This window comes from Crinia signifera, chromosome 1 (assembly GCF_055691185.1).
Source record: "Crinia signifera chromosome 1, ASM5569118v1, whole genome shotgun sequence".
Classification (NCBI taxonomy): domain Eukaryota; kingdom Metazoa; phylum Chordata; class Amphibia; order Anura; family Myobatrachidae; genus Crinia; species Crinia signifera.
In genome coordinates this window covers 301,355,339-301,379,278 of record NC_139217.1, presented here as the reverse complement: position 1 = coordinate 301,379,278, position 23,940 = coordinate 301,355,339, and the positions used below count along the sequence as shown (strand labels likewise).

The 23,940-nt window shown below is 42.4% G+C and overlaps 2 protein-coding genes across 7 annotated transcripts in view; one reads left to right on the top strand and one right to left on the bottom strand.

Moving 5' to 3' along the window:
* Nucleotides 1–23,940, top strand: part of DOCK8 (dedicator of cytokinesis 8) — a 161,603-nt gene that overhangs the window by 39,066 nt on the left and 98,597 nt on the right. For all 4 annotated transcript variants that reach the window (XM_083186050.1, XM_083186049.1, XM_083186048.1 and 1 more), the window contains exons 13-14: nt 1,401–1,488; nt 5,593–5,755. In XM_083186050.1, coding sequence (XP_083042176.1) covers nt 1,401–1,488; nt 5,593–5,755 — 251 coding nt within the window. The remainder of the gene's footprint in view (nt 1–1,400; nt 1,489–5,592; nt 5,756–23,940) is intronic.
* On the bottom strand, nt 12,530–23,438 carry LOC146077561 (angiopoietin-related protein 3-like). 3 transcript variants are annotated; one of them, XR_014474494.1, is made up of 5 exons: nt 22,698–22,799; nt 21,574–21,939; nt 19,577–19,687; nt 16,639–16,737; nt 12,530–14,082 (listed from the first exon to the last, which is right to left on the bottom strand). XR_014474494.1 is itself a non-coding variant. In XM_083186047.1 (5 exons), exons 1-4 carry the CDS (start codon nt 23,335–23,337, stop codon nt 16,669–16,671), a joined length of 549 nt encoding a protein of 182 aa, XP_083042173.1. In that variant the 5' UTR covers nt 23,338–23,438; the 3' UTR covers nt 12,530–14,082; nt 16,639–16,668. The 3 variants fall into 3 exon arrangements, 2 of the variants coding, with proteins under 2 accessions (XP_083042173.1, XP_083042172.1); XM_083186047.1 differs by lacking the exon at nt 22,698–22,799 and adding an exon at nt 23,335–23,438; XM_083186046.1 differs by lacking the exon at nt 22,698–22,799 and having other exon boundaries at nt 21,574–22,243.

Here is a 23,940-nt window from a genome sequence, read left to right as displayed (position 1 = left end):
TGACCTCCCTAACCTTTCCTTCCCACAGCCTAACCCTAACCCGCCGTCTATATTAACGCCTGAGTTAAAGGGATCTTATTACTGTACTGGCTTTCATGAGTACATAGTCCCATGGCGTGTGAGGTCTTGTACAAATTGTACACATTGCAAATTACATGCATTAGCATACCAACTTGTATATATATATATATATATATATATATATATATATATCTCCGTAGAAGAAAGAGGCGTCACTCGCGGAATTTAAAAGTGCAAAAAACTGTATTCAACAACACATGGTCACATCAGTTGCCCGACGTTTCTTGGCTCTAGGCCTCTTTTTCAAGGCCTTGAGCCTCGAAACGTCGGGCAACTGATGCGACTATTTGTTGTTGAATACAGTTTTTTGCACTTTTAAATTCCGCGAGTGCCGCCTCTTTCTTCTACAGATATCTGTTACCACTGGACGGAAGGCACCACAGTACTTTGGACTGCAAACACGAGTGCCAACCTTTTCCTGCATATATATATATATATAGAGAGAGAGAGAGAGAGAGAGAGACGCAGTATTGGTGCGGCACTTGATGACTTTCACATCAATAAAGAATCACACAAAGCCAGTGCTGGATATCCAGCACTGGCTTTGTGTGATTCTTTATTGATGTGAAAGTCGAGTGCCGCACCAAAACTGCGTCTATTATTTTCTACTGTGAGGGCACCGAGTGCAAGTTGTTTATTGGATTTTGGGAGTGCCAAACCCGTGTTTAAAGAAGCAAAATTTCAGTATCAAAAGCTTAGTTTTATAGGATCTCAACGGCTCGTTTCGGGGTTACAACCCCTTTATCAAGAGGAATACAAGTAAATGCACACCAAGTAACATCCTACATTATAAAAGGGGAAGCCATGGCACCATTTCCTCCCCCCGCCGTCGCACCTCCGTGCAGCATGCTTGCAGCTAGGGCACATGGAGGTGACATTCAGGGCTCCCACCTGCATCATCATCACCTTGGTTATCCGGTACAACAAGCAGATACCTGGAAGTAGCACCTCCAAAGGACGGCGAGAATTCCCTAAAACAGCGAGACCCGCGGCTAGTGCTGAAAACTCGCTGTATTTAGCCGCGAGTCTCGCTGGTTCTGGAGCCGCATACGCCAATTCCCCCTCGCTCAAAAAATGGAGCGAGGGGGAATTGGCGTATGCGGGGGCTGCATTGAATACTGACAGGGTGAGTGGTGACAGCGAGCAGGAAGCTCTGCTCGCTGTCACCGCTCGCCCACAGCATTGAATATCCCCCCCCAGTCTCAAAGAGCTTCTAAAAGTTAAGTTTCATACAATGCTCAAAGGTGATTTATATGATTTAAAATTGCATGATGGATAACAGTTTGTTAACATGTAACTCCTCCTATTTCTTGTTTCAGGAAGGAGACAAATTAAGTGACGAAGACTTATTCAAGTACTTAGGAGACTATAAGAGATCCTCGCTAAGACGGACAAAATGTATACCAGGTGAGGGCAGCAGTGCGCTACAGCTGTATGCTACAGTAAGCATCGTGCTCTTTACATAACATTATTCTTATTGCAAAGGTTTAATCTGAAATATTCTCAGCATATTCCATAGTTATGGGCAAATAAGGAGTACCGATTAAGATGAGTACCTTTGTGTTACTGTAGGTAGAGAAATTAGATTGTTTTATTGATTTGTAGGGAGTTTTATAAATGGTCTTTTCTAAATAGCATTAAGGTGTTTGCTTTTTCCATCACTGCTATAACATGGTTCATTATAATAATTATTTTCAATGTAATGCGTAATAGACCATTAGTAACCATGTGTCAGCTGAAAATATTGGCAATTTATAAAAAAATATTAGGTAGCAGCTAGAATTGAATGAAATGCATAAATAAGCTGTCACACAGTTTATTATTTGTTTTAATGTATTTCATATTTAGTTTAATAACATTTAGTTTCATATTTAGTTTAATAACTGAAAAAATACATAGGTTGGGCATACAGATGTGTCTTTTCAAATTCAGGTATATTAGATGCAATTTTGTTTAAGCTGTAGGTTTAAAATAATGAGGTCTGTGTTTGGGAAGTCCTTCTAATTGGTAGGAGTGTTACAATCACATAATATAGTGTGGAAAACAGAACATATTGTAATTATTATTATTATTATTATTATTATTATTTTATTGCATGTCACAAAAGCTTTAGTACATATTGCACGTGATGAAAACAGCAAGAATTGTATATGCTAAACAGGCATGTTCTAGAGGTTGGTAGAAAAATAAGCTGTGGATTGCAGAGGCTAGAGCATTACGAGGAAGAATGATAATGTAAAGCAAATGGCAGAGAGGGTCAGCAGAGGTGGAAGGGCAAGAGAGGAAAATAAAGCAAAGTAAATTGAAGGGGAGCGGTAAGACATCAATAAGTGAATGAGGAGTAGATTATAGTAATCAATGCAAGAGACGGCAAGGGTGTTGATAACGGTTTCATGGCATCTAGAGTGACAATATCAATATGCCTGGTTCTTGAAAACATTGTGGAGATGGAATTGCTAAATTTAGAGAACTAGATGTAGGTAGGATGAAACTTAAGACACTGGATATTTGGAACAAAAAAATGAGGGTATAATGTAGTGGGTTTTTTGGAGGGGGGCAAAAAGGGTAAATTATATTTTAGAGAGATTTAATTTTAGGCAATTGTGGAAAAATCCTAAAGAGATTGTAACAATGACAAGGTAAAGGGCTACAGTGGAGAGTTTAGGGGAGAAGATGTTAATATAGGCGTCATCAGCATACATTGGGGACAAAGGTGCCGATAAGAGAAGTGAGGTAGAGGGAGAAAAGTAAGGGGCAATAGGGATTCTAATGGGAAATAGAGATGGAGACTGGTGTGGATAGATAGTGTGGCTGGATAGGTAGCAAGCCTTCACCAAGTATATTGTCACGCAACCTGGTGGAGTGGAGAATGTGAGAGTAAAAGGAGTGCTCTACAGAGAAAAATTGTGATGTGAGTTTGAAGAGGATCAGAATAGAGACACGGCACTAAGATTTAGCAGAGCAGAGGTTCTTCTTTAGTTTGTGGGATTTCAGTACGATGGAGTGTCTTAAAACTGGATTTCAGATGGTTTAGGAGGAGTAGGTAGAGAGGAAGGACCTGAGACAACACTCTTAAGGAAGTTGGAGTGGTCAAGGGAGGTTGTATTGTGAATGGGGAGACCGGGACAAGTTTTAAGAAAAAAGGGAAGGTACTGGACAAAAGGAATAGCATAAGAAGGTGGGCATTGAGGGAGGGGCTGGTGCAATTGAGATGGGATATGGTCTAGGGGAGTGGTGAAAGTATTACATATAAATCAGGGACATACTGTATAAGGTAGACAAAATAAGTGCTAACATGAAAACTAAAGTTATGGATTGCCCTGCTCATGGCAGGAATCTATTCTAATAATTAATTATGTCACAGACAAATAAAAGGACAAAGGGAAATACTCCTTCCCTGTAGCCTGTATTAAATATTGCACAATAAGCAACATTTTCTATGAAATTCATGTATACATTTAAATCCCTTCTCAACCCTCCCTCACCCAAGCCACCAGCCACAATCCATGCACAAGATCTTGCTTCCTACAGATGTAGCGGGTCTTATTGTTGCTGGCGAATCGCCAGCAGCATGTTGCTGGCGATCCGCCAGCAACACGGCGCTCCATCTGACTGAGACGCGCGTGCGTCCCCCACGCACGCGCGTCTCAGTATCCGGGCGGCGAGGCGGACACAATCCTGTCCGGCGAGGCGGACACAATCCCGCTTCAGGGGGCTACGGGGGGCTTTAGGGGGCTGCGGGCGGTGCGGGGACCCGGTGTAGACACCGGGCGACCGCCGGCAGCACCGTTGGAAAGGGACGCGCGCGCACCTCGTGCGCGCGCGTCCCCTTCCGGCATACAGATGGCGCGGGGCAGGGTATGGCGGCTGGCGTCGCCATCCCCTGGATAGATAAGTCCCGCTCCATCTGTACTTCAGGGATAAGATTGACAAGATCAGAGATGAATTGGTATCCTCCAACTCAGTTGGTGATCTGCTCTATTCCATGCCTGAGCCCTCTGACGCATTTACTTCATTTGATCCCACAAATGAAAATGAAGTATCTGCACTTTTCTCTTCCTCCCACTCTACTACCTCTCCTCTTGACCCTATACCCTCACAAATAAGTAAATCTCTGTCTCCTGTGCTCATCCCAATCTTAACTAAAATCTGTAACCTCTCTTTCTCTACTAGTGTCTTTCCTTCATTTTTCAAACACGCAGTTATTACTCCGATTCTGAAAAAAACTAAATTCTGACCCAAGCTCTCTCTCAAACTACAGTCCCATCTCTCAACTTCCATGCACCTCCAAACTACTTGAAAGACTTGCCTACACTCGCCTCACACACTTTCTTAACTCGTACAACTTACTGGACCCGCTTCAGTCAGACTTTTGTGCCCAACACTCCACAGAGACAGCACTGTCTAAAGTTGTGAATGATCTGGTCATCTCGCCACCTCAAACTTAATATTTCAAAAACAGAATTAATAATTTTTTCGCCATTAAATAGTAGTTACCAACCTGATATCTCTATTGTTGTTGAGAATATGACAATCACTCCTACCGCTAAAGCTCGCTACCTAGGTGTTATCCTTGACTCTGAACTTTCCTTTGTACCCCATATTCAATCTGTCTCAAAATCATGCCACATGCACCTAAAAAACATATTCAAAATTTGCCCTTACCTTACACAAGACACTGCAAAAACTGTAATCCATGCTCTCACCATATCACGCAATGATTATTGCAATAGTCTCCTTATTGGCCTTCCCCAATACAGACTCTCACCACTACAGTCCATCATGAATGCAGCTGTGAGGCTAATCTTCTTAGCAAGACGTTCATTGTCTGCAAAGCTACTCTTGTCAGTCACTTCATTGGTTACCTGTATTCTACCGTATTCAATACAAAATTATTTTACTTACACACAAAGCCATAAACCAAACTACACTGGCATACATATCTTCTCTTATCTCAAAATATTTTCCAACACGACCTCTACACTCCTCCCAAGATCTGCGTCTCTCATCCACACTCATTACTTGCTCCTATTCCCGATTGCAAGACTTTCTTCGGGCTGCACCCACTCTGTGGAATGCCCTCCGAAGCACAATAATACTCTCCCCCAGTCTCCAAACCTGAAAACTCATCTCTTCAGGCAAGCTTATCAAATTTCAGAACCATTCACGGAACCTTGCATTCTGGTGGATCGATGCAATAAAGATTATAGTATCTATCCTTATGTATCAATGCCTATTTCCCTATAGATTGTAAGCTTGCGAGCAGGACCCTCCTACCTTTTGACTGTCTGTAAATACCCTGTTTGTTGTATCACTGTCTCCTTTAGTAAAGCGCAACGGAATATGCTGCGCTATATAAGAAACTGTAAATAAAAAAATTAAATAAATATATGTATAACATCAAGGTCTTGTTTACTCATGTGGAGTATGTGTTTGTAATTGAATTAATTATACATTAATATACAGTAAACTATGTTCTTAGCACTGATCTATTTGTCTTTAAAACATAAGGTTTACTGAAACTTGAAATCTCCCCGGCATTTGATGGGATTTGTGGTTGTCTTACCCCTGAGCTTCTTCAAGTTAAACCCTTTCCTGAAGGTCGAACACGTCCAATTAAAGAGATCCTTGAATTTCCTGTTAAAGAAGTTTATGTCCCACATACCATCTACAGGTAAAGGCCAGCCCTTGAGAAATCTAAGTTTGTCTGCAGCAAATGAGTTTTTGGTTGTGTTTTTGAAATATAAAAAAAACAACCAGTTGTTACTTTAGGTAGTGATCTGTAAATTTGCGCTAACTGGTCATATATTAAGACACGATTTTTGGGCTGGACACTGGCAATATTAATCTGTAAAAAGCTGTGTTATTTTTGAGTACGGATGCCTACACCCATGTTGATGAGCATTGATCCAGATAAAATAAGTGCCATCCATTGATACACGCATGTCTAATTGAGATGTGCAGGCTCGGTTTTACCCGGATTTACTTGGTTCTCACAGCGGGATCTTATTGGCTATCCAATACATGTGACAGACGATAGCCAGTCGAAAAATTGTGATCATTTGTTGATAAGAACCGAGTAAATCTGAACCTGCACATCTCTAATGTTTACATAACACTGACATGAACATGTTAAAAAAAAAAAACAAGCCCTTTTCTATTTCTGAGTCGGTTAGAATGTGTAAAGATGCTTTGGTGCACGGTGATGCACGGTAACTGTTTTTCATAGGAAGTACACTTCCTATGTAAATAACAAATAAAGAGAACATTTTATATATACTGGGCTGTAAATCCAAGACAAGAAACAACTATATGACAGTTATCTGTCCCTAGGAATGATGATTGCCCACAATATGTAGCAGCATTGCTTAGAGCAGCATTAGAGAGGTCCTCACCTATCTGCTGCAACTTAATCTGTGACACATGGTTCTCCTCCTGCACAACTGACAACATGACATCATATGCATACCACACTATTCCGAGCTGGGCATCCAAGGCCTCAAAAGCGATGGATGCCATGCCAGCTTCCAGTAGCAATCACAATCTACCTTTTCACCAGGTTTGTTTAAACACATTTGTGGTGCTTGGAATATTTATACTTTCTAATAACATCTCATCTTATGATAGTGATTATTTTTTTGGTAGGGGCTCCCCACAAGTTAATTGCCCTGGCTCCCAAAAAAATCTTAAATCAGCCATTGTCAACAAGAGGCACAAATACACAGTAATAAACTAGTACAATGAACACTTAATTTATAAAAACTGTCTGGTCTATGCACGGTCTCAGTTATCAGATTAAGCTGATTTAGCAAAAGATAGGACTGAACGCGAGTGGGTTTGGCAAACATATCTGGCATACATAAGAACGGGCAGTGTTGAGTTGTACAGTACTTAATTTAGTTGCATCACCACTGGCAAGTCAAAGTACATTATAACCCTTTCACATCACACAAATAACCCGGGTGTGACCCGCATTGTTGCAGGATCGACCTGGGTCGACATGCGGTGTGAAAGGGCATTCTGAAAATACAGTTAAAAGAGAGGTTAATCCCAGCTTGGATTCGGTTGCTGTGCAGTGTGAATGAGTAACCCTGGTCGAGTGACCTGGGTTCTGTTCACACTATAGAAAGGATGCAGGGTCAGCTCCAAGCAGATAATTGGAGGAATGTTGGCCCTTTCACACCGCACGTCGACCCAGGTCGATCCTGCAACAACCACATTTCCCACACTGTGAATCAAATGTTGGTTTATTTTTATAATGGTGAGAGGATTTTACTATGTGTCACTCTTCTCCAAGTGAGGAAGGAAGGAGAATAAAATGACTGCAGCTTTTAAGCTTATAGGCCCTACACACATGTGTAGGGCTTTCTAGCTATCCTAGGTCGGACACTACTGCACCGCTGTTGCTCAGCACACAGATCTGACCAGGGCCGGATTAAGCCTTCGGGGGGGCTGGGGTCACTTTAGACAGGGGGGCCCCTTCCACTTGTCATTACTGCCTGCAAACTGCACGGGAGAATATTACAAGCACAGAGTAAAGGCAGTATAAACTTGGTCAATGGTAACTGCAGGGGGATTAATATAAACATAAATATATATACTCTATAAAATACCACATGAAAAACCTGTGTTTGTCCCTCTGTACCTTACTCTGTAGGAGCCCTGACAGGCTCAGCGCTGCCTCTAATTAAGAAACCCTTGCTTACCTTTGGATATTGGTGGAATAGTGGGATTAGATTTCTTAATGATATTTCCCAAACTTCTTCCTTTCCCTCTTTGCGGAAATCAAACGTTACACTCAATCCCTCCAAATCAGATATTTTTACTTTTAGGTAAAATCACAAATCACTGCGAGACCCCTTTCTTGAGAAGAAACCCTAGTTTTCCATAAAGCATCTACTAAGGGGCTTATATCTTCTCTGTACCTATTAATGTTGCCTTATAGTTTAAACACTAGAGATCTACATGAAAAAGCATGGGAAAGTGATTTGGGGGAGACACTTAAGGATGAAGAATGGTCCGATATTTAAACAAACGTAGCCTCTAGCTCGATGTGTGTACGATTAAAAGAAAACGCATACAAATTATTTAATAGATTATACTATGTACCAGTTAGGCTTAACAAAATGAACGCTGAGATTTACCCCCTTTGTTGCAGATGTAAATGTATGGATGGCACATTTCTACATATTTGGTGGGATTGCCCTGTTTTAGTCCCTCTCTGGCAACATATAGCAGCTCTGGCTAACTCTGTTTTTTTGGTACTCTTTACCTAGAACGGCGCCCACGATGTACATCGCGGTCATCGGGGGTAAAAAATCGCGGGCATCGCATGCACTAAAAAAACGGGTGCGACGCGATGCCCGCGATGCCCGCGATTTTCCCATAGGGATCAATGTTAAAAGTGTGATTGGACGCGATTTTAGTGTTAAATGCCTCAATGCCCGCGATTTTTCCATAGGAAACAATGTTAAATGGGCCACAGAGCCCTAATAGTCCCCCTGAAGTCTTAAATGGCCCCCACAATTTTTAACGCCACCCCACGATCAACGTGAACCTGCGGTACGCGTCCTCCGACCTTTTCATACCCCCACTATCCACGTCGGCGTGGAGTTGAGAATAGAATAGTGTGGCGAGCGCAGCGTGGCGAGGGGACGCGGATACCTGTGAAGCCCGCGAAGGGACACGTTTACCTGTGAAGGTATCCGTGTCCCCTCGCGGGGCACGCTGCGCTCGCCACGCTTCGTGCTCGGTGGCTCGCTGCGCTCGCCACACTATTCTATTCTCAACTCCACGCCGACCTGGATAGTGGGGGTATGAAAAGGTCGGAGGACGCGTACCGCCGCCCCTCGCGGGCTCGCTGCGCTCGCCACGCTTCGGGTTGACGTTGATCGTGGGGTGGCGTTAACAATTGTGGGGGCCATTTCTGACTTTAGGGTGACTATTTGGGCTCTGTGGCCCATTTAACATTGTTTCCTATGGAAAAATCGCGGCCATTGAGCCATTGAACACTAAAATCGCGTCCAATCACACTTTTAACATTGATCCCTATGGGAAATCGCGGCCATCGCGGGCATCGCATCGCACCCGTTTTTTAGTGCATGCGATGGTCGCGATGGGCGCGATGGGCGCCGTTCTAGGTAAAGAGTACCGTTTTTTTCTATACATATTGCTTTCAAGGATGGCTGTTTTCTTCCTTCTATGGATATCTCAGAGGCATCTCGCGCGCAGAACAAACTGTTCACTCATATAGTTCTTGCAGCCAGATCCTGTATTGCGGGCCATTGGCTGAAATCACTTCCAAAATCTGGCATATTCATTGTATGGAGTACATTACCAGCATTTTGAAAGGCTCTTCAACAACATTCATTAAAGTCTGCCAACCCTGGACCACTTACTTTAATGTCACACCGGCTTTTCACAAAATTACCTGGGAAATGACCCTGTGCTAGTATGCTTGACCTTCTGGTGATTATATTGTCCAGCCGGTTTGGATCCTTTTTTAACCCTACCTAACTCCCCTTCGCTCCACCAAGCAGAGCTCAGCACAAGCCTCTCAGCCTCTGACCTCTTGTGCAAAGTCTCATGGGACTTAGTCAACTCCCAGTAATGTACTGCACACTTGTGCAGTCAGTGTGCCTTGGCTCCCGATGCTCAGCACCATTAATCATTGTCACATTGGCAGATAGGCGAAGCTGCAGCATTACCCCACTCCCATGCACAAAACCTTTAGTTAAAAAAAAAAAATATATAATATATATATTTTTAAAATACATGCCAACCACAGGGGGCCCCTAGATAGAGGGAGGCCCAGGGGTACTGACCCCCTGTGCCCCCCCTCCTTAATCCGGCTCTGAATCTGACAGCCCACACACAGCATGAGCTGTCAGCTCTGTGTGCGGAGCGAGCTGACAGTGCCAGTGTTCTCTGGAGTGGAGTGGAGAACACTGGCGAACAGCGAGATCTGACCATCACTGACCATCAATCTCGGACAGATTTTTGTGGAAAATCTTACACTTGCTTATACTTATCTGTATACTGTATTTGACTGAGGTCATTTACAGTAAGTGGTTAATTAAATGGACTCTTTTTACTCCATAACATCTACAGCTGTAACTATGTAAACGTCAAAACTGTTGTTATAGACTATTTTAGAGCTTTACAAGCATTTCAATCATAGGTGGCGATTCTGTGGGTGCTCAAGGGCCCGAGCACCCACGGAAATTGATGAGCACCCACAGGCCTGAGTTCCACTGCTGGACCGCCATATTAACTTGCTAATTTGCGGCTGCAGCACCCACATTACCGGACCCGCCACCTAGCAAACAGTATGCCGGGAAGACTGTATTCTGTCCACGGAGTACCTGCACTGTGGGGGCATTTATGTACCTTCACTGTGGGGGCATTTATGTACCTGCACTGTGGGGACATTTATGTACCTGCACTGTGGGGGCATTTATGTATGTGGAACTCTGTTGCCGTAATTTGAATATTGGAGACAACTGTGCTCCGTAATATAAATTGGTATTATTTTGTGGCCACACTCCTTCCCCATGAAGCCACTCCTCTATATTTTTGGCTTGAGCACCCAAGCAAAAAAAACATAAATCGGCACCTATGATTTCAATTACTATAAAATTAGTTACGTTAGACGTGAAACTGCAAGGATGTAGTGTAGTCAGATGAAATACACAAATTCCTTTTACAATTTCCTTTTGCAAGGTGTTTAGAAAGCTGTTATCGGGTAACTGACTGAGCTATTACAGTACAATTCATATCTGAGCTTTAGCCAGGTTATAAAACTGTATAGCTCATTATTCATATTACATTGCCCACCTTCAGAGAGTCTTAAGGCAAGTTGTCATTATAGCGTCAGCAATAGGAATTTATACACCACAAAAGAGTAAGTTACTTTAGTTGGCTTGTAGTTTATGTTTCATTATTAAATTGAAGAACCTTGTTTTTAGGTGAGGTAATCCAGTGGTAGAATAATGAAGCATTTATAGTGTGATACACTGCCTACTTGAAGAGGTTACCTTCACCATTGTGTAAAAATATTGTGTAACATTATTGATAGTGTATTCTAGCATGTGAAATACATTACCTTTTATTCTTGCAGAGGGATATTGCTAGTTTTAGCACTGCCCTGCTCCATAGCTGACCCCATACATGTATAGCCAATGCCAAGTATTACACAACTGGGTTGCATCTTCTCTTGTTACTGTATGGGAGTAGTAGGGTGGTAAGGGGATGTTTGCACTTAGCCTAAGTTTAGTGAGGGCATTTTGGGGCTTAGCGTTGTAGTTTTAAGCTATACTGAGTTAGAATGCTGATATACATTTGATATTATACTGTGCAAATCTCTATCACCAATGATAAGGATAATGCAAGTGTGTAATGATAATGATGTAACAACTATGAAACCAAGCATTGTATAGGGGTGGTGTGGTCGCATAGATGTATAAAAGTCTTCATTTAGTTCCATGTACACAATGCAATTGTAATCACCATTAACTTGTGTTCAAAGTGAAATCTGTGAAAGATCATTCACCTAATGTCTGATGTTTCAGTTCTAGCTTTTGCCCCATGTAAACTGCTGATATTAGCCTGAGGGTGTGGTGGGCTTGGCGCTACATACAACTGCAGTATTAATGTGTGAAAATTATTCCAGGATTCTGTTATATATTGTAAATGTAGCAATATAGTTATAGAACTAGAAATCATCTCTGTGGAATATATCTTGATTTGTGAGAAGCAGAGGTGGAGATAGAGGGGCTGGTTCTAAAATGGCTGCATCTGTGGTAGCGTATGCCAGGACCCCGGCGGAATCCCGACTGCCGGTGCTCCGACAGGAAGACAAGCGCAAAGAAGCTCCTTGTGGGCTTGCTTCACTCGCCACGCTGTGGGCTTGGTGGCTCTCTTCGCTCGCCACTGGTTCTATTCTCCCTCTATGTGGGTCATGGACTCCCACAAGGGAGAATTGCCCCTGTCAGTCATTATTCCCTCCTGTCGGAGCACCGGCAGTCGGGATTCCGACGTCAGAATATGGCCGTCGGGTTCCCCCTGTCGGGCAGTCATCCGGCCGCCTTGCGAGGACTGTCCCCATTTCCACTAGTGTCGGAATTAGTCCCAGAATGTACTTTTCAAAACATTTCCTTACTGAAAAAGAGATTAATCTGTGTAAACCAAAAGTATTTCCCTTCATTATTGTTTATTATTATGTGGTGCTATGCTTTGTCTGTATGAGAGTTATCTGCTGAATGGGAACTAAATGTGTTGCAGAGCAAGATAAAATGTGCATTGGGCTGTGAACTTCACCCTACTTGGCAGCGAGTGTATTATTTCTAATCTGAACACACTATGTCTTTGTGCCGAAAAGGGATACTGTATATGTTGAAATTGTAGTAAAGGATTACAACACTTAAAGAACAAACCCGTCACACACATATTCATATCAGAAATAAATGCACCTTAGATTTTATTCTTAAATATTTATGTGATACATTGACATATTTTAAGACTGTAATATTTTTAAATTGAATCCTGGACTGCCTGTGTGTCTTATGTCTTGAGTAAAGCTGGATACAGGCTGTGCAATAATCAGGCTGACTGGCAGATACTCAGCTGCTTAGTCCAATAATCTCAGAGTTTGTACGCAGATGCTGATAATTGTACCAAAAGCAGTTGCATTGGATGATTGGATCTGATGACATTTGGATGACATTTTTAAAAAAAAAAAATGTCATCCAAATGTCTGAATTTCTGAGATATTTAAAAACCTGACGTTGTCGGGATTATTTACTGACTCTGAAAATTGTAAGGTCAATTGAATCATGAGGTGTGTACCTACAGTAGCAGTACACAGGGAAGGGTTTTAGTTCTTAAAGTTAGATTGTTGGAAGCAGAAAGAATATGTAAGGATCTAAGCGACTCTCACAAGGACAAATTTTGATGTCTACATGACTGGTTTAGAGCATCTCCATAATGGCAGGTCTTGTCAATGGCCATGAGGTATTCCCAGTATTTTTAGCACCTACCAAAAGTAGTCCAAGTAAGTTCAACCTGTAACCAGCGGCAAAGGCTAGCCCGCCTGTATCATCTAAAAAAAAACTACTGTAGTATAATTTGCTGAAAAAGTTAATGCTGACTAGAGAGAAAATTATAAGGCTACGTAGCGGCAGACCAGAGTGCCCATGCTGACCCCTGTCCACTGCCAACTCACGATGGGTGCAAGCGCATTGTTTACCTGGGGAAGACATAGCACCAGGATGCAATATGAGAAGAAGGCATTATTATTAATTACACTATAAAATGTATACATTTTTGACATTTAGAGATTAAGGGGGAATTTAATTAGCTGTGGTAATTTACTGTGGGCTATTTGAAGCAGCAAGGCTATTCAATGAACCCCAAAGGCAGCCTACAGGTTTTAAATAATTTCTCAATAAATAGCCTGTTTTAGGGGGCTGCTGCTGCCATGTAAGCCCACAGGTCTGGGAATTTATCCTGGATTCTATGAGTTAACATCTGTTAACATGGTAATTAACCAGGGGTGAAAATTGGGCTCTATTTGCATAACCCTAGGCATTAAAGCCTGAGGCCTGGACCATTTTTCACATGTGGTAATTTACTGTATCAAATTAAATGACCCCTTTTTTCTAATGACCATCAATTTAGAAACAAATTTGAGTTACCTGCATTGTGCAGAGAGGCCCTATTGTTTCCGTGCTATCCCACAACATGATTATTTATGCCTTCATATATTGTATCTCTTACTGGAATTACAGTAGAACCTAAACTGATTGTTACAGTAGTTTAATGTATGGACATTGCTGTTTCGTGTACTCGGTGATACTTGTATTTTGAATGCAAGTCCTACAAAAATAAATTGCACCTCTGTTCTTCAGGATTTATGAATAGTCCAACCAAATAAATGAAGAAAATAAATGTTTCTGTTCATGTCAATGAAGTGATGTACTTTGTACTTTCTTCAGGTTTATGCTGATAGAAGAAAAAAAGAACAAGTTCCAGTTAATATGTGATTTGGAAGTGGGACAACATATACTGTAGTAAAATAATTTCCTAGTTCTTTAACAACAAAAAAAACAACACAACAGCCAATTAAAATTGGATCTGGTTGCAACTGATAACCAGTGTAGCAATATTTCCACAGATATCCTTACATAGTATAAACCAATGTCTCTGAAGCACGTCTGTCTGTCTGAATGCGCTAATCTCGAAAACCGATAGGCACATTTTTTGTGCGTTTTTCTCTATTGGATAATGCAGTTCTCCCAGAAGGTTTACGTATATTCACCATCACCATATCCCATATGGGAGTCGAGCAAAATTCATTTATCATAGTCAACTATGCAGCATGCACTATGCAAATGGAGTGACTGGAAATATCACAGCTGGGCTGCATATCCATTTACACACAAAGCAGTGCTGCTGAGAGGCTGTCTGGGCCCTGGTAGCAGTTTAGGGGCATGGCCTATTCGAGTGAAGTGTGGCTATGCCCCTTAGCGAAAAATTTAATTTAAAACCGTTTTGGAGCTGGAGACAGGGGGCATCTCTAACAGGGGCATCTCAAACTCAGCAGCAGCAACTTCTGAAGCACAGCACAATCCAGGTGCTGACTGGGAGGGAGGAGGAATGTGTGTGGCAGACCAGGGCCCCCGCAGTTTTCCCTCCATCAGTCCTGGGCTCAGGTATTTAGTACCCCTCAAAGATGGCCATGACAGCAAGTGTGAGCAAACAAAGGGCCACAGAGATGCCCAGAGCAGCAAGTGCTCTCCCCATCACCCACTGCACACTGGCAACAGCCACATTGCTTCTCTCCTGCTTCCTTGGCCCCGCTCAGTGCTGTGGATCTCTAGCCCACACTGATTGATTTATTTATTTATTAACAGTTTCTTATATAGCGCAGCACATTCCGTTGCGCTTTACAATAGTAGACAGTGATAAAACAAACTGGGTAACAACAGACAGACTTGGAGGTAGGAGGGCCCTGCTGCAAGCTTACAGTCTATAGGGATATAGGAGGGAAACACAAGGACAGGCACCAGTAATAGCATAGCAGTCCCACCAAGTTACAAGTCCCGAAGGGAAGCTATATAATACATAGGTGCCTCAGAGGGGTATGCGTGTAGAACTTAAATATGATAGGCTTGCCTGAAGAGGTGAGTTTTCAAGGAACACTTGAAAGTTTCTAGACTAGTGGAGAGACTTATTGTGTGTGGAAGGGCATTCCACTGATAATAACATCCCATGCACAGCTGTTGGTGGAGCTTCCCAGCTCAGAAGGGGACCAGTTGGACGCTGGTGGACCAGCACAGGCTGGCAGCTGTGCTGAGAAATCCAGTTTGAGATCCAATGGGTGTATTGCAGCTGCGTGTGGGAACTGACTTGACCCCCGGGGGCCACTGCGACGGTGAGGGGATTGTTCCTGGGCTTGATGCCATTCTGCAAGTGTCCCTAGCCATCGGCAGCAAGCGAAGACAGTTTTCACACATGTCTGGTGGGAGCAGCAAAGACGTGAGGAGGAGATGGGCGAGGAATGGGTGGGGGAATGAGATACTGTGTCAGAGGTGTAGTACGGTGCGTGCATGGGGGATTCAGGGTGCAGTGGGTAAAGGCATGTGTGTGTTTGCTAACACAAGAGGGCAGAAAAATTTGTGACTGGGGTAGGGGCATGTCAGGAGCACATTGTGTTCTGGGGGCACAAGGTGGCACTGGAGTTGAATGTTGGGGTGTGTGATGAGTATCATGGGCATGGAGTGGGGTGACTGGGGTAGGGGGTGTGTGATAGGTAGCAGGGAGTGTGTGATGGAAAACAGGGGGCATAGAGTGGGGTGGCTGAGGCAGGGTGTGTGTGATGGGGAGTAGGAGGGTAAAGTGGGGTAGCTGGGGCAGGGTGTGTGTGATGGGTAGCAGGAGACATATCGGGTGAGATTTAATAGGATGAGATATTCAGAAAGTGAGAGATTTGGGAAGAAATCTTCAGTTTTTTAAAGCGGCAATCATTTACACTGCAAAACCAGTTTGATTTTGAAGTGTAGATGATTGCCGCTTTGAAAAAACTGGAGATTTCTTCCAAAATCTCTCACTTTCTGAATATCTCATCCTATTAAATCTCACCCATCGTGTGGTGGCTGAGACAGGTGGCGTGTGATGGGTAGCAGGGGATATGCAATGGGACACAATTGCAAATTAAAACTTTCGCATTGATGGTAATATCCTTACTGGCCGTGGAACTGGAGAAACTGTTTTAATACCCAAAATCCCAATGATTCACTCAAATTTTACCCAAGTGGGTAATGTTTTTTCCAACTTCATGTGGCGTGTTACATAAAAAAAAAAAAAACCTACTCACGTCAAACTGGTCTATAAAGCAATTTAATAAGTCAGTAATTTCTTATTTTTTATTGACAAACATCACCGTTACTAGAAAAAATTTACCTTCAGACTACTGATGGGGTCTAGCTAGTGCCAATTCAACTCTGCCTTAAATAAAAGAAATGTACTACACAACAGCATGTGTTAATGAGTACTCACTCTGGCAGTTATATCCAAATGGTATATTTGTCAAGCTTTACTTTTCTCCCGGGCACCCAGATTGCGTCTTGATTTGTCCTTCAGGTTTCTTGAGGTGGTCTGTATAATTTGAAAGAAAATAAATATATCCAACATGCAAAATACACCAATAGTATTTATACCTGTTGTTGAAATATGAAAAAGGTTCATGCGTACAAGGGTGTTACCAGTCACAAAGTTACAAGGAACACAATTGTATATATGATACGTCTGCATTACAACAATTCACGTGTGCAAATATTTCAGACTAAGGAAAAGGATTCCCAGATTTATATTTTGAACCAATGAAGCTCTTTTCAGTTCAGCTACACTCCATGATTATCTGTTCATGTGGTAGTTGGCACAACCGTTCACCAATTACTGCACACAGATATATGTTGGGGATGGATGGATTTTTTATTTTTTTTGCTTATTTAGAATGTTAATTTATCCAGATCAATAAACTTGAATATATTCACGTCCTGAATGAAGAAGGAAAAGAAGCATGCAGGGAAGAAATATGATGTTGTGTTGCTGGTCTTATAGCAGGATTTGGGTCATCGATGGGTGGCCCGAGGTATGCTGTTCTTGCTATGTGTTTAATCTCCTCTGCACAGGCTCTTAATTGACTGTGAGTAAAGGTAATGGTAGAACTACTAGTACCACCATTATTGGGGTGAGCTTGCTGCCCCTGCAACGGTGGTTGTTCCACCACTTTGCTCAGCTACATGCATATGCTCATTGGTTGCATGAAAATATGTCCAGCTTTGCAATATTAGGAGGTTTATGACAATAGTAACAAGTATTTGATGGGATAGATAATCGTAGCAAAAGCATAGGGATTGCATTGAGTATCTATGGGTAATGCAACTTTAAATGCCAAGTTGCAGCTTAATATTAGAGATTCAACCAACATTTGCGCTAGTACGCACCGTTAACAACAAAGCTCGTCTGAGGGATATATTTTTAAAACTTGCAAAAGTCGCACTTAAAATGTAACACAAAGCTACAAAATTCAAATTAATTTTAATGCAAACATCTGTTATTTTATAAGTGTATGTTTTTTGATGGTGGTTGTTCAAAATCAATCAATCTTTTCATCACCGAGTCACATTGCACCAGCCCTCCACCACCCACAGAGATTTGCCCAGTAGCAGGTATATATGCATTCTGAAGCATCAAGCAGGCCCTAAGGGACGACTGTTCCTTCTCATGGACTAAGTTACTATAGGGAATATGTTTATTTATTTATTTAGAGATGTACAGATGGAGCGCTTCTCATTCTTGCAGGGCAACCGCCAGGACCGGCCACCAGACGAAAGGGGGAGTGCGTGCATGCGAGACGCTCGCATGCCCATTCTATCTGAGCCCTCTGCCGCCTCCCGTCAATTCTTCGCCACTTCCCCATAGCCCCCCCAACCCTACCCGTCTCCCTGAAATGGAGATTGGCAGGGAAAGTGCTCCACGCCGCCATGTTGATGGGGACGGGACGTTCTCCCTCTGTATTTTGATATGCTTTAGCAGTATCAAGTGAGATCTCACTGGAACCTGCTGGGAGGTGAAACTCTGTGCACTGTGGGACCTGGAAGGGATCGTTGGAGAGTGAGTTTTCTCTCTGGCAGACAAAATGTTAATGCATCTTGTCAGTATTGCTTCCTGCTTTACCTCAGTACAATACCTGCCATTATGATGCGGCACAACCCATGCCACTATTGTACACCTTCCCTTATGGATACGGCATTGTGGTGGCATGGATACTCCTAATCATGCACTCCTTAGCCCCTACAGAGGATATGGTACTTTGTAATCGCACTTACTGTACTTGGCCTATGCTTTTACCTACCTTTCCTTCTCATTGCAGCTCTCTAAAGGCCCATACACACTGGGTGATTTTGAGCTGAAAGTAGCTTAGTTTTGTTGTTCTCTAAAGGCCCATACACACTGGGTGATTTTGAGCTGAAAGACGGCCAGTGTATATGGGCAGGCGATCAGCGGTGAGCACTGATATGTGCTCCTGCATCATTGCCGGCAGTCCACTGTTCGTCTACTGGTTTTACCAGCAGACTGAATGGCTTTTCATAACATCCTGCTATTGAAAGTGGTAAAAATTGCTGTGCAGGGAAAAAATCACTCAGTGTGTTTGAACTGAACAATTTTAGCCCAGCGATTTCAGCGATCATCGCTGTGCATGCAAGCTGGGCAAAAACGCCAAGTGTATATGCACCATAAGCTGTATGTATAACTTGCTACCAGATGTAATTATTAATTATTTAATCCCCCAGTAAAATCCACTACTTCAGTGAACTCAGTTGGGCCAGTTGCAATCTGTGTGACTGCACTGATTTATTGGCTTCACTGTGACTAGCAGTGACTTCCTAGTGAAAGTCCAACCTGTCAATCACCCACAGGACAGACAGTCCCATTGGGAAGTGTTTCCTCCCTCTGGAACTGCTAGACCAGGCTGCGATTAACAGAAAGAGGAATTCCTGAAGCCACTGCCACCCTTATCATCATTCTAATCCGGCTTCTATGTGCTGCAGCCTGACCCAGCTGGCCGAGGCTTGCTCTTTTTTCTCCGACATGGGTAGCAGAAGCTCCGTACTTAAAAAAGGTAGTAAGTTTTTTGGGTACAGAAGCTGCTGCTACCCATGCCACCTCTGGTGCCAACCGACCAGTTCCTAACTGTCATTGTTAAAACAAATTATGTAACATGACAGACAGGAGCTGATTGGCTGGTACTTTATATCTCATCATGTTATCTCTTGCCAAGTTTTTGTAAATACTCCCAAAGCATGTAACATGGCAGTTAGGAGCTAATTGGTTAATACTTCATCTCTCTCCACTTTATCACTCACCAAGTTTTGTTAAATGTCCCCAATTATTTCTTCATTTATTACTTTACGATATATTTTTGAATTACCTTCTTCAGCAATCGTTGAATTTTTTCTTCTTGAGCATTGATGTGGTTTTGATGACTGTCTATTATTTCCTGAAGAGCATCAATTTTTATATTTTGTCTTTCAATTGATGACTGTAACAAGGAAATGCTAATTGTAAAAGTTGCATTTTAAGTATGGCAGTCAAAAGAACACAGCACTTGTTCGAGGATTGAACTTATTTATGAATATGAAACTTATATATATATATATATATATATATATATATAGGTTATATTTTGGTTCTTTAAACTAATGTATTCAGGACCATGACCTTTAACCCCTTGAGTGGTGGGTTTTGCTGGGGCAGGACAAACCTACCGGGGCAGGTTTGTCCTGCCCCAGCAAAACCCACCACAGATCCAAGAAAGACGCCCCCCCCCCCCTCACCTCCGCTCCGCTCCCCTCTGCTCTGGCGTTAGTACGCCGGAGCTCCCCTGCCGCTGCTTCTCCATGCCGCCTGCCAATCATCACAGTGGCAGGCTCGGGGATGTTTTGCGGCGGCTCGGGGGGACTCGGGCGCCTGAACTCTCACGAGTCCCCCCGAGCCGCGCTGACTATCCCCGAGCCTGCCGCCTACGTCACTTATGCAAATAGCGGCTGCCGGCAGGGGAGCCCCGGCATACGATCGCCAGAGTGGAGGAGGTGAGTGGGTGGTATGGGGTCTAACAGGAGGGGGAGGTGACGGGGGGGACCCCCAAAGGTAGTGCGCCAGTGGTGCTCCGCTGGAGGTACCACTGGCGCGCACCTAATGCAAAGTGGTATGCCCGGAAATTTTCCAGGGTAGCCCGCTGCGGCAGCGCAGGAAAATTTCCGGGCATACCACCCAAGGGGTTCAATTGTAGAAAAACATTTTTTGTTGATGTGCCATTTCTAAAAATAGAAAAGTACAACAAAACCCAAATAGTATGTGCAGTACCTTACAGAAAGCTGTAGGTGTCAGTATTATTATTGCAGTCTAGATTGAGACATCTACTAAACTGTAAGTAACTAATTGCACATACTGTAGATTCACTTATTTATTTATTTACAGTTTCCTATATAGTGCAGCATATTCCATTGTGCTTTACATACATCAGTATCAATAGTGCATTATACAATTCAATTCATTACTAAAGGTGCCCATACACGTTACAATTATTGTATACAATATTGCATCTCATCGCATCTTGGTTTTGCGATGAGATGAGATCTAGTACAAAAAGTAGGTGCTGCACCTACTTTTTGTACTAGATCTCATCTCATTGCAAAACTGATATGCGATGAGATGCGATATTGTATACAATAATTGTAACGTGTATGGGCACCTTCATTTTTAAAAGAAACTAAAGTTTAACAACATTTGAATTAATTTGCATCTAGTACATATTTTACTGATGCAAGTTATATTATAAAACAATTTTAAATGAAATAAATCTTAATCGCAAGGAGCAGGGCAACAAATATTGTCATCAAATTATTTTTGGTGACACATTTGGAACGAGCTGCTGCTTGAACATTATTTCTATTTCGCTGCCCCTGTGTATTAAAATACTAAGGGCCGTGAGGGGGTTAAACGGTGGGGATCGGCGAAAACAAGTGATCCTCGCTGTTTAACCCCCGCTCACCCTATTCAACGTTCCGGGGGGAGTCCATACGGCGAGGATTCCATCAAACCGCGCGGCTCGCGGCTAATGCCTGGAGCCCACTGCATTTAGCCACGAGTCTTGCTGTTTAAGTGGCCACACACGCCGTTCCACCCTTGCTACTAAAACCTAGTGAGGAGGAAACGGAGTGTGCAGGAGGTCAGTTGAATATTGACCCTGTGAGCTGTGACAGTGAGCAGGCAGCTCTGCTCGCTGTCAAAGCTCGCAAAAAGCATTGTATACACCCCTTAGTCCCAGAGTATCAAAGTGTAATTTTTGTCACCCTCTGATATAAAAAGATCTCTGATGAAACTGACTTGATTCCAATATGAATATAAAATATAAACTCCTCTCACCTCATCTCTGTTGTCAAGCGCAGACTGTATCCTTCTTTCCAGAGGTCTGATCTTGTTATCTAGAGATGCTCCTTCTGCTTGCATCTTCAAAAGCTCTTCGTATATGGCTGTAAGAGCCTCATATATCTTATCATGATCTTCAAAGCTTCTTGTCTTTGTGTCAAGTTCTTCTCCAAGTTTACTAGCTTGGGCAATTTGCTTAGAAAGTAGTGCCAGAGATGTGTTAAAATGATTCAGTTGCTGGAAAATGCTGTTGATTTGCACTTTGGTATGGTTAATCTCTCTCTTTAATCCTGTCCCAATCTGGAGAAGACTCTGTGAAAGCAGACTGACTTCTTCTCTGGGATGTGCGTGCAAGTCTTTACTCTGTAATACATGAGAGCCCTGGATTGATGAACATAGAAAGCATAATGAATAAAGCAAGGAAAATGTGCAAGTGCATCTCATTGTGTGGCTTTGATCAGTTGTAGATCACCAAAAGAGAAGGTGTTGTTGGTCTGGACCCACTACTTCTGAAACAGGAGATCTTACTGTATGAGCCAGGGACAGCAAGACAGGCAGAATCAGTGTTCTCTAAATTCCTCAGATTAACTCTTTGTTAGCTGGGGACATCTGTCCTTCTTAATGCTAAAAATCCTCTGACACTGTAAGTGATGCTTAAATAAGAAAGGAAATATCACTTTTTTTTATGATGTCACTGTGTACGAGAAAACAAATATATTAATGTTATTTTTTACATGTATGCTTATATTTGTATTACCAAACACCCCCCCCCCCCCCCCTTAAAAAAACAAAACAAAAAATGTATATCTTGATTTTGAATTCATATTTAAATCAGTGGCTTAAATTGCATTACAATCATCTAGGGTATGGCTAGATATTTTTTTTTTTATATATATATTTTTAAAGTTTGAAATGACAGTATTTCTGTAAAATACAATTAATTTCACCTCTGAGTGTTATATTTGCCGGCTAGTGTCTGTCCTTTTGCGAAACATTGAAAATCAGAGACATCATAACTGAGACAGTGTAAATAGGAATTGAGCATTTATTTTAGGTGGATCTATCTGCTGGGTCTCATAGCTCCGCTTTGCTCTACGTCTTTCTCTGCAGACATTTCTTACCTCTGACTGGAACAATAAAGACCCTGTCCACTTCTCTCATATGCAGATTTGGCCCTAAACTGCAAGTTTCGCCCAAAGCATACTTATAAATCACTGCCAGATTTCACATTGTGTACTGTGGGAGATATTCAGTTAACTTGATGCACAAATTCAACACCCCCTCATTAAATTCAAGATCCCCCCACATTGAAAGAGCAAGATGAACTTGGAATTCTCCAGACAAATTACTTTCTCCCTCCTTACACAACCTGCACGTACATGTACCATACATGTAGAGTAACTGCATTGTACTGTACATCTCTATCATTGTATACATAGACATTGTCCACTGTGTAGTGAAGAATGGTGGTTCTGTGGCATTTTAAATGTGTATAGAAAGCCAGTATGTATGTTAAAAAGTATATACAAAAACCGATATGATCTCAATCAAAAGTACTATGTAGTAAAATATTGTGTTATAGACATCTAATACTGTATATAGGAAGGTGTGCGTTTTACATAAGGCTCTACACTTATCTTTGCTCAGCCCCTGAAAGCCAATATATATACATGCGTAGTTTTAGATATCAAACTGGGACAGTTTGTTAATTTGCTAAAGCTATGCCTGTTAATAGCATCTTCAAAGCCACACACATACCATAAACAATTGTCAGACTCCCACAATTCTGATGGGGAAAGCAATGTGTGACTCCATTGTCCGTCCACCCTCCCAGGTCCCAGCCGTACCACGTAGCTCCCGCCCCCACCGCACATGTAAGTAAATAGGCAGGGTGTTTTTTTTTATTAAGGAAGCCAATCGCAGGATTCCGGGAATCCCGGGATTGGGCATTTTTCAATCCCGAATTCCAGGATTGAAAAAAAATGCCCCAGGATTGGCATCCCTAATCCTAACATAATGCAGGTCAGGTTACAATTAGATTAATTACAAAAATAGTAACATGGAGGTTGGTAAATTATCTAATATTTTCTAGTTAAAAGATGTCATGTTACAAATAACAAAATAAAAAGTGCAGCTTGTTTGCAGTAAATCTATGAAGGAATGGATGAATTAAGGCAGCATCATAGACCGCATCAGTGTCTGAATTATGGCATTGTGTTGCTGACACGGACATCTTTGTGCGGGAGTCAAAGTCTGACTGCTTAGAATGATGCTCATGCACTGATTACATGGGATTACCAGAGTTCTAGCAAGCCTTGAACTTTGCCTTGCTTGGCAAGAAAGTAAATCTTCACTCCATGGCTA

Coding starts and splice junctions, on each gene's coding strand:
- LOC146077561 (XM_083186046.1), bottom strand. CDS start 22,020: ATGAGATGCACTTGCACATTTTCCTTGCTTTATTCATTATGCTTTCTA. Junction 19,688..21,573: donor CGCTTGACAACAGAGATGAG/GTGAGAGGAGTT, acceptor TCCTTGTTACAG/TCATCAATTGAAAGACAAAA. Junction 16,738..19,576: donor TTCAACGATTGCTGAAGAAG/GTAATTCAAAAA, acceptor CAAATTATACAG/ACCACCTCAAGAAACCTGAA.